The sequence below is a fragment of the Pantherophis guttatus genome, chromosome 1 (assembly GCF_059756535.1).
Source record: "Pantherophis guttatus breed Tessera chromosome 1, ASM5975653v1, whole genome shotgun sequence".
Taxonomy (NCBI): Eukaryota; Metazoa; Chordata; class Lepidosauria; order Squamata; family Colubridae; genus Pantherophis; species Pantherophis guttatus.
The window spans coordinates 187,766,910-187,783,957 of NC_142063.1; the positions used below are offsets into that span (position 1 = coordinate 187,766,910).

Below are 17,048 nucleotides of genomic sequence, written 5' to 3' on the forward strand. Positions count from 1 at the left end.
TGTACATCTCCACCCCAGACCACCCCAACGATGCCCTTGAAGTGATGTCCCGGTGCCTGGAGGCGGTGCGGATCTGGATGGGGAGGAATAGGCTCAGGCTCAACCCATCCAAGACCGAGTGGCTGAGGTTTCCGACGTCCTGATATAGTCAATTGGTGCCATCACTGACTATTGGGGGCAAATCATTGGCCCCCACGGAGAGGGCACGCAACTTGGGCGTCCTCCTGGATTCACGGCTGTCTTTAGAAGAGCACTTGACGGCCGTGACCGGGAGGATTTTTTATCAGGTTCGCCTGATTCGCCAGTTGCGTCCCTTTCTGGATCGGGACTCCTTACGCATGGTCACTCATGCCCTCGTCACCTCCCGCCTGGACTATTGTAACGCTATCTACATGGGGCTCCCCTTGTGGAGCACCCAGAGGCTCCAACTGGTGCAGAGTGCGGCCGTGTGGTGGTAATGGGAGCAACATGGCATTTCCATGTAACACCCCTCCTGCGTGAGCTGCACTGGCTCCTGGTGGTCTTCTGGGTGTGCTTCAAGGTTTTGGTTACCACCTTTAAAGCGCTCCATGGCTCAGGACCTGGGTACTTGCGGGACCGCCTACTACCACCAATAGCCTCTCACCGGCCGATATGCTCTCATAGAAAGGGGCTCCTCCGGGTGCCGTCGGGCAAACAATGTCGACTGGCGGCGCCCAGGGGGAGAGCCTTCTCTGTGGGGGCACCTACTATCTGGAACGAGCTCCCCCCGGAGATACGGAGGATCCCGTATCTGCACACCTTCCACCGCGCTCTAAAGACTTTTTTATTTCACCAGGTGGGCCTGGCCTAACTTTCTCCCTCTTTTTAAACATTTTTAATTTTTTAATATTTTTTAGTATTTTTAATATTCAAAGTTTAAATTTGTTTTAAATTGATTGGGGTTTTAAATTTGTCTGGGCCAAACTATTTAATTCGATATTATCTCTGCTTTTTAAATTTTGTATATATGTATTTTATTGTTGGCTGTTCACTGCCCTGAGTCCTTCGGGAGTAGGGCGGTATATAAATCAGTAGGGCGGTATATAAATCAGATAAAAGTAAAGTAAAAAGTAAAGTAAAGTAAAGTGTAACAAAGACCCCATAAACCTGTCACTCAGTTACTGTAACAGCCAGGCTGAAACTCACAAAGAGCATTCCTCTGAAAGAATGGTGAACCAGAAAAACCATTTAAAAAGTAGGGTTTTAAGAACATACAGGATGCCTATATGTACACATATGTCTAAAGATAACCTGAAAGATTTAGATGAGGCCATCTCTATTCCAGAGTTGTACAATTGTAGGAAATAAATACTTCAAAACACATTTATACAAGGATTTGCTTTCTCTATAAATACCTCTACCTTGGAACACTGAAATTTACAGAAGAGATATTTGTAGCTCAGGGTTGAACTCTGGCAACCTTGATGTTCTCTGAACTTGGTGCTTTTTCTTGCAGACCTTTCATTACCAAGTTAGGTGACATAATCAGTGCTAGGTGGGAGTAGGGTTTTCTCTCTTTTTATATACTACTGACTTGTTCTGTTAGTAGTGGAAATGTTTTTGCTGGTTTCTTGATTAGGCTCTTCTTTACTGTTAGATCGTTTGTATGTGTTGATAGTTCCTTGATTAGGGTATTCATTTAATAGAATAAAGGGACTTTGGAAGGGACTTTGGAGATCTTCTAGTCCAACCCCCTGCTCAAGTAGGTGACCCTATATCATTTCAGACAAATGGCTTCCAGGCTCCTTTTAAAAGTCTGCAGTGATGAAGCACCCACAACTTCTGAAGGCAAGATATTCCACTGGTTTATTGTTCTCTCTGTCAGAAAATTTCTCTTTAGTTCTAGGTTGCTTCTCTCCTTCGTTAGTTTCCAACCATTACTTATTGTCTTGCCTTCTGGTATTTTGGAAAATAAGTTGGCCTTCTCCTCTTTGTGGCAGCCCCTCAAATATTGGAACACTGCAATCATGTCACCCCTAGTCTTTCTTTTCAGTAGAATAGACATACTCAATTCCTGCAACCATTCATAGCCTTCTGTCCCCTAGTCATCTTTGTTGCTCTTCTTTGCACTCTTTCCAGAGTCTCAACACCTTTTTTATATTGTGGTAACCAAAACTGGATGCAATATTCCAAGTGTGGTTTTCTCAAGGCAATTATAAAGTGGTATTACTAACACTTCTTGTGATTTTGATTCTATCACTCTGTTAATCCAGCCTAGGATTGCATTGGCTCTTTTGGTGACTGCAGCACACTGCTGGCTCATATTTAAGAAATTGTCCACTAGGATTCCAAGATCTCTCTTGCAGTTTACTGCTATTGAGCCATGTTTCACCTAATCTGTACCTCTACATTTGGTTTTTCTTGGCTAGGTGTAAAACCTTACTTTTCTCTACAATGAACTTCATTTTGATTTATAATGCTCTCTACATGGGGCTCCCCTTGAAAAGCACCCGGAGGCTCCAACTGGTCCAGAACGTAGCCGCGCGGGTGATTATGGGCGCAGCTCATTACACCCATGTAACACCTCTCCTACGCGAGCTGCACTGGCTCCTTGTGGTCTTTCGGGTGCGATTCAAGGTGTTAGTTATCACCTTTAAAGCGCTCCATGGTTTAGGACCTGGATACCTACGAGACCGTCTTTTGCCACCAATAGCCTCCCACCGACCAGTTTGTTCTCACAGGGAGGGACTACTCAGGGTACCGTCAGTCAAATTATGTCGACTGGCGACTCCCAGGGGGAGGGCCTTCTCTGTGAGGGCTCCAATCCTTTGGAATGAACTGCCCCCGGAGATACGGAATATCCCTGATCTCCGTGCTTTCCGCCGTGCCCTCAAGACCCTGATGTTCCAACAGGCGGGGCTAAACATATGAACATGTGAATGATTTTTAAATGTTATCTAATTCTGGGTTTTTATTTAATTGACCAAACTAAGTAATAATTTTAATTAGCAATTTTATGATGTTTGTGTGTCTATATTTTTCTTGACTGTACACCGCCTTGAGTCCTATGGGAGAAAGGCGGTATAGAAATATAATAAATAAATAAATAAATAAATAAATAAATAAATAAATAAATAAATAAATAAATAAATTTTATTAGATAGAGCCCAGTGTTCAAGTCTGTCAAGATCCATGTGGATCTTGAGCTTAACCAGAAGAATAGGAGTGTTGGCTATTCCTGTCAGCCTTGTGTCGTCTGCAAATTTGACGAGTTCCCCTTCTATTCCCTCATCTATAGCATTCTGGTCTAGAAAGAGGTTAAAATGAAATATATAAGAATTGTTCATAAATTTCAGGAATAAAGCATCCAGGTATATGGAACCATTGAAGTATTAATAAATGAGAAAATGGCCTGGCCAAACCGTTATATATTATCCCTGGAAACTCCTAGGGAACTGCACTACCTGACACTGCGGTTTCTTCCCCTAACCCCCAAAATGTTAATCTTAGACTGTCTATTGTCGGCCTCACCCCATTCCTAAGGGGCGTGCATAAGCGCACCAGCGTGCCTTCAGTCCCTGTCTTAATGTTCCCTTTTATATGTATCCATTTCATGTATTCATAATTATGTTTATACTTATATCTGTTACCTATTACATTCTTGAGGAAACAAACAAACAAGCAAACAAATGAATAAACGAATGAATGGAATAGGCAAATATCCCTATCTTTCAAAAGAGGAGGAAATAAGAACTAAGGAGCTGTAAACCATTCAATCTAACAGTTATATTTGTGGCAATTCCAGATCAGATGTTAAAGGCAGCCATATGTAAGCATCTTGAAAATAATATAACAATTACCAGAAGTAAACATATCTTTCCAGATTAATTGTATCCCATATTTTGACTAGATAACTTACTTAGTAGATTGGAGGAATGCTGCAGTCATAATATACTGTATTTGATTTGACAAAGTATCCAGTGATATGGTTGATTAGCAAACAAGCTAAATATGAGCTGGATGGAATGATCATTAAACTGTCCTGAAAGCTAGGCTTATCAATGATTCCTCCCCAAATTGGAGGGGAATATTGATTTAGTCTTAGTCTTACACTCCCAAATGTGCTTTTCAAAAGGCAACTGGACTTTCTTGGGTTTTTTTCCTTGAAAACCTTTCACTTATCCAAGAAGCTTCTTCAAGTCAGTTCTCACTTCTCAGATGAGAAGTGAAATGCTTTCAAGGAAAAAAAACCAAGAAAGCTTAGTTGCCTTTTGAAAAGCACCTTTGGGACAACCATGACCTGGATGATTGAGAATCTCCATAGACTTGCATTTTTCAACATGTTTATTAATGATAGATGAGAAGGTTTATCAGTCTTGCTGAGGACACAAAACAGATGGGATGCTATTCCTTATATCCCAGAAGACAGAAATGAGATTCAAAACAATTTTGATAGGTTAGACAATTATAATATGTTGAACAGTGATTAAAACAAATGTACAGTATACAAGCAGGAAACAGAATTCAAAAGATTATAGAATGAGATAGATAGAATGGATATAGAATGGAACTTATCTGGCTTGGGAAGTATGTGTACAAAGTTATTGGGACGGTAATTAATTAAAATTGAATATGAGTCAGCCATGTGATATAGTTATTTTATCAACAGAGCAGCATTCCTCAAACTTGCCAACCTTAGGATGTGTGGACTTCAACTCCCAGAACTTCCAGTTAGGATTCTGGGACCTGAAGTCCATGCACCTTAAAGTTGACATGTTTTTTTTAAAGACATTGCAAAGTTCTAGCATATGTTACTATGTGAAATCACAACAGCTTTCCTGATAGCACAGGAAAAATAGAATATGGAGAAACAGAGATGGAAGAGACCTCAAAGGTCTTTTAGTTCAACCCTCTGCTCAAGCAAATGGCTATCCAATCTCTTCTTCGTAAACTCCAGTGATAGAGCACCCACAGATTCTAGAGGCAAGCTGTTCCACTGGTTAATTGTTCTCACTGTCAAGCAACTTCTCCTTAGTTCTAGGTTACATCTCTCTTTGTTAAGCTGTCATCCATTACATCTTGTCTTGCTCTCAAGTACTTTGGAGACTAAGTCAATCCCTTAGTCTCTGTGACAGCCTCTCAAATATTGGAAGACTGCTATCATGTCACCTCTAATGTTTCTCTTCATTAGATTAGAAATACCAAATTCCCTCAACTGTTCATCATATGGTTTAACTTCCAGTCCCAACGTCCACTGCATATAAAGAAAACTTATACAAAACATTTTATAGATGGCACTTCCCCCTAGCAAGATTAACTAGAATGTTTAAGAATATGTCTGCCAAGTGTTGGAAGTGCAACCAAATCCAGGGCTCGTATTATCACATGTGGTGTCCGAAAGCAAAAAAAATACTGGACCAGAATACGCACCTGGCTAGAAAAGATGATAAAGGAACATATAGATCTAAAACTGGAAACATTTCTGTTGGGCATCATACTAGACAAATACAGTAAAAGAAATGCATACTTAATAATACATATGTTAACAGTGGCCAGAATTATGTTTGCACAACATTGGAAGGGCGAAGAAATCCCCACAGAAGAAAAGATAATAAGAAAAATTTTAGAATCTGCAGAAATGAATAAACTAACATTTGAAATTAAAGAAATGGAAGACACTGAATATTTTGAGGTATGGGATCTGTTCTATCAATGGCTGGACAAGAGAAACGAGTTAGAACTTCGAAAATTACAAGAGAAAGATTAATTTTATTATTAGGGTTGTTTACTGTAATTTATTAATTTTGATTAATTTTGATTAGTATTAATAATATGTGTTAATATGAGGGGAAAGCACTGTTATTATAGGATTACTATTGAAGAATGCAATTATTGTTACTATGATGAATGTTACTCAAAAGAATTGTAACCAGACAACACACTGTTTATATGGATTTTGAACATGTTGCTCTTTTTATCTATATTACTAAAAAAAAAATTAAAATTAAAGTGTAAGAGAAATAATTTTCATCAGCATTTAGCTAGTTCAATTACTATCCTCAATCCAGCTGGATTATATTTTACTTCCTTGAACAGTGTTGTAGATTTTAAAACCGTGCAGAGATGTCCTCGTAGAATAGAAGAAATGGAAAGAGGATGCATCAGATGGGAAAGTGTCAAACATAAGGAAGAGGGGATTTTGTGGGGGTGGGGTAGAGAATGACATAAAAAGGCATACAGGTACTCCTCTACTTCCAACCGTTCGTTTAGTGACTGTTCCAAGTTACAATGGCACTGAGAAAATTTTCCCCTCTAACTCTGGACTGAAGTAAGCCCCTTTGCTCCACCACAAACTAGCATTAGGAAAGCTACAGGGTCACCTGCCTTAATTCTTTTGCCAATATCGTGCTTACATTTCTAAGAATTTGATGCAAGCTTTGTGCCCATAGATTCTGCAATTCTTCTTGGGACATCTCCATAGAGATCTGGGGCATCCATCGGTGTGTGCAAGGAGTGCAGTGTTCTCAACACGCCCAGTTGCCCTGATTCTGCAGCAAAATGAACTGGAGTCCAACCTGCCTCATTTTGCAAAACCAGGTAAGCACCACGTTCCACAAGAAGCTTTACTATCTTTGAGTGGCCTGTTGAAAATGCAAACAGGAGATTAGAGCGATGAGGACAAGGACAAAACTTTCCCGTTGAGACAGAAGTAGCTCTTTTACACCAGCCTCTGGAATCTCTTGTTTTGGGAAACGTTGTTTTTTTTTTAAATTCGGAGAATTGGGTTTGTTGTGACTTCTTCAAACTATTAATTGGAGAACTTTTTCACATTCTGCATTGGCTGAAATTTTCCTGAATTACCTGAGTGGATATCATGTACTCCATTTTTTAAAAATGTCTATTCATACAAATACATGGTATAAAGTTACATGTCACTTGGCATTTACATTATAACCACAACATATTGGAGATTCATGGTTCACATATTCTAATTTATTTCTATACTTATGGTAAAAGAACAAAAAAAACAACACTCACCAAAAGCCACAGAACCACCATTATAAAAACATTTAACAATAATCTGCAGGAAAAACACTCTTCTTCTCCCTATTAATACAGCTCCTTTCCAAGCACCACACCCACATCCCAGAAAGACTGACTTGTATTCCCCCTCTTGAAATCTTTATATTTATCAGTTTCATGAGCACCATATGGAGGTATTATTTACCAATATATATCTAGGTTATTTTTGATGGGTATTTTCATGAATTTAAATAGGTGTCTAAAATATGTAGATTCTTAGTAGGGGAACATGTCTAAGGCAATACTATAGTGATATTTCCTATTGGCTGCCTTCCATCCCCCAGAATCTCTATTTTTAATATCTGGCTAATGCCTTCCATTCGATATTATGCCTATAAACCCCATTGCATTATATCCACACTCAACTGATGATGGCCAAGACCAGCCCTTATTTGTTCCATTACTCACCAGTCTACTTAATATGGCAACTAGATGAAGCACAATCTTATTGGGGAAATACCTTCTGACTCTTGTGTAAAAATTCATAGATGTGGTGGATGCCACAGATAAATGCCATATCTTTTGTCCCAACAATTCCTTGTAACGGGCAAGTTAGGCCTTCGTCCCACGCTTGACACAGTGTATTTTGCATTTAAATCATAGGACTTGTCATTAGAGGTGTTATCATGTGTTGGCACTGCTTTATGCCCAAAATTGTATGCTAAGCATAGCATTTTTTTTCCAGATCAAATTTAAACTTTAAGACTGCAAACACGATTCTGGGTAGCTAAGACCAATTTTTAAAAAGCAGACCAAAGCTAGAATCCGTTCTCAGCATTCCAAGGACGCTTCTATTGAAGATTTGGGAGATGGGCAGGGAGGGGGACATGCTTGGAGCAGAGAGTCCCCATCCAGCCATGCCCTGTTTTTGGCCTGAATGGCCTCCTGCATTTTGCAGACCAAAACAGGGCATGGGGGGGCTGCGCCTTAGTTTGACACCCCTGGACTATAGCAATGAGGTGGATCCCCAGAAGGGAGAGGGTGCATTCTAGAGAAATAAGAGGCGACCCAACCCAGTTATTATGTGTGGGAGAAAGAGGGAAATACAGGCTCTCCCTAATAGTTCACAGAGTATATTGTACAAGTAGATTGTAGGATCCTTAGTCGGCCAATAGTCTAAAGTGTGAAACAGGAAAGAATCTGAAGAATTGTCACGTTATTCTTGGTTTTGGACCTGACAATATCCAGGCTTATACTCAGAAGCTTACATAACATTTACTTACAGTATTTGACCTGTAGGAAGACTGCTTTTCCTAAATGATTACCTGCAAATGGCATAGTCTCATTTACATCTACAATATCTATATACTACTAAAACGCTCATTGTCATGCCTTTCAACTGGGTAAAATGGCCCATCAGAGTTCTTGAACCAAGGCACTTCAAATGGGCTAATTTATAGAAGGTGTCCAAATCTGGGACCCATGACTCTTAAAAGGATTAAATTAAGGAACGTTGTGGCTGCTTAGTGCTACTGGTTGCTGCTGTGCTGGTGGGCTGATGCTGCAATCATGTGATCTTCATTTTCAGTATTCTATGACAGTTTCCCAGACAATCTCCCAACTCTCTGCTTCTTCCCCTACCCAGCGGCCTCCACTAACCTTCCTGCTAGAAGGGAAGGGAAGGGAAGGGAAAGAAGGTTTCTCATGCTCTCTGCCAGCTTCCCATAAAAAAACTCAATGTGGAAGCTAGCAGAAAGTCAGAAGTCGTTTCCACTCCCACTGCTTTTTTGCCCACCTATGGTCATTCTATTTCTTTGTTTAGGTAAGGAAATATTTCTGAAATGAACACCCAATGGGGCATGGGTTGTCTAGCCCCTGAGAAAAATAGAAGTTGTAGAAACCAAAGTAATGAACAAAATGAAGATTGAAGATTAACCTAACGATGACTAATGCTTAAAAGTGGCTGTTTGCCTGCTGAATGTACAGGCAGTCCTCGAATTAAAACCACAAATGAGCCAAAAAATTATGTTGCTAAGTGAGACAGTTGTTAACTGAGTTTTACCCCATTTTACGATCTTTCTTGCCACAGTTGTTAAGTGAATCTGGCTTTCCCATTGACTTTGCTTGTCAGAAGTCGCAAAAGGGGATCAAATGACTCTGGGACCAGTGGTGGGTTGCTAACAGTTCTCTCCGGCTTGGGCAAACCGGTAGCAGCGGTAGCGGGAGGCTCCGCCCACCTGCCTGGACACTTCTGCACATGCGCAGAAGCATCATGCATGTGCGAACACGCACGCACAAGCGAACCAGTAGCAAACTAAATTGAAACTCACTACTGCCTGTGAAACTGCAACTATCAGAAATTTGAATCAGTTACCAAGCATCTGAATTTTGATTATCTATCTAAGGGATTCGACAGTTGTCAGAAGTGTGAAAAACAGTCATACTTTTTCAGTTCTATTTTAACTTTGAATGGTCACTAAATGAAAGTTGAGGACTACCTGTAATCTTTTAATAAGATTCAGAGAGGGCTTTTCTGTTTGTTATTTTTTCTTCATCTCCATTAAGTTTTGTTTCGATCTTTTTATTTTCCAGAGCAGTTTCTGTTTCCTCATAGTAGCTTTTCCTTCTCTTTTTGTTGGAGGGATGGAAAGGAAAGCATGTATTTGTGTGAGAGAGAATAGTTGGTGTATGGAGATGGGGAATCAATGAACTCTGGGATACTTTATTTATAGGCAATTAATCCCCCAAACTGACTTTTCAAGGCTACCAATGGTGTACCCTTGTCACTGTAATTGAGTCCATCCACTCCCTGTTGATTATCCTCTTCTTCCATTTCCTCTTTCCCAGCCTTAAAATCTTCTCAGGTGAGCTGGGTCCTCACATCTTGTGTTCAAAATTTGAGCCTAGTCATTTGCAATTAGTAAATTAAAAATTAGTAAATTTCTACTTTATTTTTTGGTGGGCGGGATCTTCTGGCAGATATATCTACACACACATATAATTGTAATATCTCCACATTAATTGAGGGGCTGAGATTTCAGGATTGGTTTTAGCTGGTGTTGGCCTCCCTTGATTGATAAGATAGAAAAGCTAGCTATGCAGGTGGTTTTGGACTGTATTGATAATTAAGAGACTAAATTATCTGTAGCTCAGAGTTGAATCTTGGGTGCTCTTTGACTTTGCTTCCTTACTTGTCTGCTCTGCAGATATTTCTTTACCAGACTAGGTAATATATTCAGTACAGTAATTCTTTTCTCTATTCTAACTTTATGGAAGCGGGGTGGTCAGTTTAAATTACAGGTTGCCTTCCTTTGGGGTAAATACTATACATTCTAGCTTCATAGCTAAGCTAGTGTGAAGACCAATGAAAGGGCAAACATTTCTTTTATAAATCCTGTGTTTTCCTAGTTTTTGGCTACTGCTATAGATGAGAATGTGACTTTAATGATCCTAAATCTATTGTCAGAAATACTGAGTGCTGTATCTCATCATTACTATCACCATCACTATTCATTGGTTTTCATGTGGTCACTGCTATGGCTGTCATTGCCCTAAATTCTTGCACAGGACATTTAAACTAAGAGAAAAAGTGGGACTAAAAACACCAGAAGATTATGCTCTTCATATCGCTTTCCATGGGGCAGGAAGAAATCTTGTGCAGTAGATTCACAGAAAAATGGAATTTGGTTAAGATTAGAGCTAGGATGAATGGGTAATATTGATTTTTAAAAGAAAGAAAGAAAGAAAGAAAGAAAGAGAGAGAGAGAGAGAGAGAGAGAGAGAGAGAGAGAGAGAGAGAGAGAATGAATAAATACTATGGCAAAAAGGGAATATATAAATTGTGTTGAAATGACTAAAAATTGTTTAAATTTGTGAACTGGCCAATACTCTATTCAGAAAAAATACATTGTATGTGTGTCTGTCTGTGTGTCTAAAAAATAAAAAAACTTTAAAAAAAAGATTCACAGGGATTGCACAATAGTTGTTAATGGTTACATTAGAATGATGTCACAATGCTTCTGGAGGAAAGCATGACATTTTTCTTCAACTTATATCCATTGAGAATGTATAATAATGATATGCATATAGGAGTAGGAAGGTACTTTATTAGCTATAAATGTAGGAAATAACTTCAATAAGCGTTGTAGACAAAACAAAAACAGCTGCAGATATGACACAGGATAAAAGAGAGAAGATTGGCATCAAAACTAATACTAGCCAAGCCAAAACAAAAACCTGTGATCAAAGGACCAAAAAAAAACTTTCTACCACTCTTTTGTAAGTATATCATTACTTTGACCCAAGGAGAGGGAAGCATTCCTGGTCACTGTTGGGATTCATCTTTCTTGGGCATTTGCCACTTATTTTGAGACTGCATCTAATTCAGTAACAGGGCCTAAAGCAGTGATGGTTAACCTTTTCTGAACTGAATGCCCAAAGCGTGCGCATGCATCCGAATCCCTAAAATGCAGTGTGCATGAGGCCCCTTTGCATGTGCCCCGCACTCAGTGGTGGGTTGCCCCCGGTTCACATTGGTTCTATAGAACTGGTAGTAAAACCAGCGGGAGGCTTCGCCCACTGGCCCTGATGTTATCAAAATGCTTTTGCGCATGCACAGAAGCTTCTGTGCTTGCGCAGAAGAGCGCGAGTGAAGAGCAGTCCCATTGCAAACCAGTAATAAAGGTAAGTAGAACCCACTCCTGCCTGCACCCCATGCATGCTCACGCCCCCCCCGCATGCCCTCCCCCCGCACATGCACGGCAGAAACCCGATGACTAGCTGGCTGGTGGGAGGTATGTGCGCATGCGCAGCAGAGGTGAACTGAGGTGACGGCTCACATTCCAACAGAGAGGGCACTGTGTGCCACTTATGGCACGCATGCCATAGGTTTGCCATCATGGGCCTAAAGGAAGTCCTTTCACTGCAACCCAGATTGAAGGATGTTATTAAATCAGGGCCACATATATGCATGCACCCAGACATGAAAAACACAATAGGCAGACAAGGTGTCCCATGCTGTTGCAAAGAACATCTTACCCTGAACTTCTGCTTGCATTTGGAAAACAATCTCAGTTTATGTAGCAATTTCACTGGAACCATGGCAAGGGTTAAAAGGCTGAACTCCCCATTGCTCATGGTAGTCATTTATGCATCCATGTGGTTGCTATTTGCAAAGGTTATTTCTTTCTCTTGGCCACTTAATAATTTTAGTTATTTAAGTGAATGAATGAATAGAAAGAATACATATATAAAAATTTGGATTTTTGCAGGAACCTTTTGGACACTGAGGATGAACTTTCTAGTATCCGGTGGGATTCAGTACCTATGGATGTAAAAGAGTGGTTAACAGACACTTTTGCAAAGAAAAAAGAGGCATACAGACTGCAACCTGATGAAATAACAAGCATTCGGAGTATTTCATACGCTTTAGAGAATGGCGTTGTGGTAGAAAGGCAAGCATAGATTGCATAGCAAATTATGAGTTTTTCAGAATATGACCTAAATGATGTAGTTGATAATTAGAAAAATGAATTCCAGAATCAGAGCTGGAATTGACCAGAGTTGTTGTTATGGGAAAAGGAGGAGGAAGGAGTATTATGTATGTTCACAGTCTAATAAATAAATCTACAGTAACAAAAAAAATAAAAAAGATCATCTACTACAGGGATTAAACTGTTTCAGCTTTAGGTAGGAGTGTTAGGGACTAGATCCAAAAATAGTTGATCATGTTTTTATACCTATATAACAGTGATGCCAAACCTTTTTGGTGTTCTGACCTAGGCTTCCTGATACAATAAAAGCACACAATGAGTCCCAAAAACCCTCTTTTTATTTCAACAGCTGTGAATTCTGCTCATTCAGAGCCTGTTCATTCTCAATCTGTTCATTCACAGATGAGTCCCAAATAGTTGTAAAGTGTCCGACAGAAGTCTGCCACAGTTCTTCTGATAAGGCTAATAAACACCCACCTTTATCTCCTTTGACATGCTGCCAAGACCTAATTGGCAATTAACTTTGCAAGGCCATACGGAACACAGAGTCAACACGGAGCTGCAGTCTTGAAACCGGCCAGCACAAACAACAGTTGCTTCCTGCAAAGGCCCATGTGCCTTTACTCCTCCTTTATGTCTTATGGGAGGGGCCAATCATCTCCAAGTCTACCCTTTTGTTTTAACTGTTCTTGCCTTCTGGCAGCTCTGTGCATGTGTGTACTGGGAACAGGCTCCCCATGTTCCTCTGCCTCCCTGATGTCCGACGCTGAAGGCTCCGGAGTCCACACATAACTCCCAGATGGTCCTGGCCCCATCTCTGCCTCTGATGCAAAGCCCTCATCCAAGCCTTCCCCAGACTCCAGGACTGGCCCATGTTCCTCCCCAGCCTCCTCACTGTCTGACTTTGCTGCCAGCTCCGCAGACTGCCGGCAGACCACAACATTTGGCACAGAGTGCCCAAGCCAGAAGGGGAAACCCAATGACCAACTGGCTGGCATGCATGCGTGCCTTGGAAACCTGACGACCAGTTGGCTGAACTGGGGTGATGGCACTCGTGCCCACGGAGAGGGGTCTGCATGCCACCTCTGGCATGCGTGCCATAGGTTTGCCATCACAGCTATATAATAGAGTGCCATAGGCTGTAATCATCATTGGGGCTATGTAATCCCTGCAATTTGTGAACCTGTGCAGAAAATTCAAAATGAAACATGAATCGTGTTAATGCAAGTCCAGCCCCTAAAATGTGTGTCTTTGAAGTGTATAAAAACCAACATGTTCTTGCTTGCTATTCCTTTCTTTCTATGTTTTTGTTTGGAATTTATGGTGGCCCTTGCACTCTCTTTGTTTTTCTATTGTATGATGTAAGAGATGACCAGGCTGTACCTGAGAGAGGGGACAAATGCATCCTTAGTCCCTTTGCATCCACAGGAGATCTAGGTCCAGCCCACTTGAATTCCTTTGAAGCCATGTTGACTATTAGTAGTTCAGATTCTTGTAGAGAGCTTTAGCTTGCAATAAATCTTTATATTCATTTGAACTGCCTGGGTTTCCTGATTTTCCTGGTGCTTGACATAATCTCTCTTACCAATGTCTTGCCAGCCCCAACTTCAAGCTGTTGAGCCATTCATCACTTCCATTAAGAAGACTACAAGTAATTCTTGATTTAAAGCCATTCATTTAGTGACCATTCAAAGTTACAATGGCACTGACCTCCAGTTGCAACCTTGGCATGAACAGCTGGAAAATAGCGGGCTCTGCTGAGCCGTCTTGTAGGGATAGTGAAGGAAGGAGAGGCACTTCGCTGACCATGAGGAATCTGCAAATTCCTCGTTAGGTCCGAAGCAAGATCTCCCTGAACAGCAGCAGGCACGGCTGCCCCGAAGCCAGGACAATTGGGAACCAAGATTGTGCAGGAGTGGTGTATGGACAGAACATTGAAATTGGGTGAGATATTTACTAACTTTTACTTTAACGACTTGCAATAACAAAAAGATTATGAAAAGAAAACTCCTAAGCTTAAAATAGTGGTGAATTGACACACGGAGAAAAAAAGAAAAAGCTGGAAATGACAAGGTGAAAAAAAAGCCCAAGAGAAGCTATAACACTATAGCTATAGCCCAAGAGAAGCTATAAAACACAGACAGCTGGAAAAAGCCCAAATAATCTGAAAGCGACTTTAGGGAGAAATTATTTGTGTATTTTAATTTCTAAACCCCTTGGATTTATCCCACAAGCAGCTGTTTTTGACAGATTGCTTATTTTGGATTGGGGCATAAGAGAGCCATCTACTGGAGAAAGAGAAGTACTACAATACTATAGCCGCAGTATATTTAATGAAAGCTAATCTAATACACAAAGTCTGATACACAGAACTGAAGTAACAACATCTGGTGAATGGCCTGACCTTGACTCTCTTGTTAGAAGATGACTGGAAAAATTTGAGAACATTCAATAGTGGTTTTTTTTTTCTTTCCTTTTGAAGAGTTATAAAAGGAACTAATTTGCAAATAACTAAATCTTACTAAAATTGACTTGGATTATAGATTAGAAAGACTGGAAGAATTTAGTGGACTAACCTGGACAAATTTGGACTTGGACTATTAATGTTATTTAATAGAATATTCTAAGAGGCAAAAGAAGAAAAGGTCAGAAGAAAAGAGAGAAGGAGGAAATAAGATTTTAAAATTTGGACAATTGGGGAACTATAAGGCTGAAAACTATTATGAAATAAAATGTGGGGTTTTGGCGATATAGCTATGGGATTGATGTAACTTGATTAAATAGAAGTTTCTTAAATATTGAGATATTGGAATAATAGAAATATACTTTTTATAAGCTGTATTAAATCACTATAAAATGGATTTATCATTTTACATAGGAAAATAATGTAAGATCTTGAATCAGCTGCATGTAATCCTGGGATAAAGCTCTGTATTATTGGAAAATCTTGAAAGCAGGTTTTATACATTCACTCTGGGTAATCTATAAAACTACTAGAAATTTACAGAACATGACTGTATGTAACCATCCATTGATTCCTGTTAAGTGTATTTATAAAAGTCTGACTACCATATTTTTCGGTGTATAAGATGCACTTTTTTCCGCTCCCACACCTCTTCCGTTGCTGTGCATGCTTCTCCCTCCATCACTACCTGGGATTGATCTTCCTTACTTAGCAGAGGAATAGGCTTTCCAAGAGAGGGAGGTGAGCAATGGCTGTAAGGAGCTCTCCCAAAACCAAATTAGGTTTTTCTTTTTTAACGTTTTTAAAGTATTTTTATATTTTTAATTCATTTTTAATCTATTTTTATTTATACTGGACTTTTACAAAGCACATATAGTGTGGCTACTGTTTGTTTTAGACATATTTTAACAACACTACAACCTGCATTCCTGGCTTAGGCTACTCCTGTGACTTCTCCTTGCAAGGCCTGAAATTCGGATTACCGGACTTGTTGACAAACCTCAGTGGAGGCCCCTAACCTCGGAGGGGATTTTGAGCTGTTTGTTTTTGGAACGAGTACAGTAAGGAACTGGCTGGCTGCAGACACTCCCGGTAGGCCTGCTTTTAATGAAACTCTATCAGCTTTTTAGTCTCTTTCTCCCACATATTTCCCTTGTGAAATAATTTAAACAATTTAAACAATTCTGAAAATAGATGATAGCAAAGAAGTGGGAGTAAAAGACAAGCCGTTGTTTGGAAAGGAGATTGGTTTTTACCTCTGTGGTGCCTCGGCTGAGACCATCATTAAGGCCTACCTTAACTACGATTGCTGAGGGAGGATAAATTGTTGCGATATTTAATTTCGCTGGGAGATACTGGATCAACTATCTACCAGAATGGGAAAGAAAAGTAAGAGGCAGAGAGCTTGCTCTCTCTCCCCAAAATCTATGACGGAACTTAATTACTCCAAGCCTCTTAAACAGCTTAAACTGGATGACTTTATGGAGAGGTGTAATCCAGAACCCCAATCTGAACTTCGAACTTTGTCTCTGTCGACTGTATCATTGGGAGGGGGAGATACAGAAGGGGAGTTTTCTTCCCGGATTTCAGATTCAAACTCCCCTGCTAGAATGGGTGATTTTTCAAGCTCTATCCCCTCTCCTACTCCTAGCTGCTTAAAAGAAGTTCCGACATATTCAGACCTCAGAGAGATGGTCTGTACTCAGAGTATGTTAACTGCGCACACAGTAGATTCAATATATGACTTACTGACATCGATCAAAAGAGACATCGAGAGGATCTTCCAATTCTTAAATGGCCCTCACTCTGCAGCTAAGGAGGGTGAGATTGCACACCGTCCTGAGGCGCGGAGAGAGTGGGAGGGTGTAAGACCTCAACCCAAACAACAAAGCATTGCAAGTACTGATGCTAACCCTCATCAAGGAAGAAGGTTGTTAAAGAAACAAATCGCTTTAAGGATAAGGAAAATCCCATGCAATAGAGGACGATGGACTTCAAAGGAAAGGATAACCCTCTCACTTGCACAGCTATTGAAATCTGATCCTTTATTAATAGATCTACTCAGATATGAAAAACTTCCCCAGCATAGCAATTGTGTCCGACTAATA

General features: G+C 40.2%; 1 protein-coding gene across 1 annotated transcript in view; it reads left to right on the forward strand.

Annotated features, from left to right (window-relative positions):
• Positions 1-11,041: 11,041 nt before the first annotated feature.
• The window catches only part of LOC117671115 (dual specificity calcium/calmodulin-dependent 3',5'-cyclic nucleotide phosphodiesterase 1A-like), a 30,270-nt gene continuing 24,263 nt past the window's right edge, over positions 11,042-17,048 (forward strand). Inside the window, exons 1-2 of the mRNA XM_034426811.3 lie at positions 11,042-11,262; positions 12,255-12,437. Of these exons, the coding sequence (XP_034282702.1) occupies positions 11,156-11,262; positions 12,255-12,437 (290 nt within the window). The 5' untranslated portion in view covers positions 11,042-11,155. The remainder of the gene's footprint in view (positions 11,263-12,254; positions 12,438-17,048) is intronic.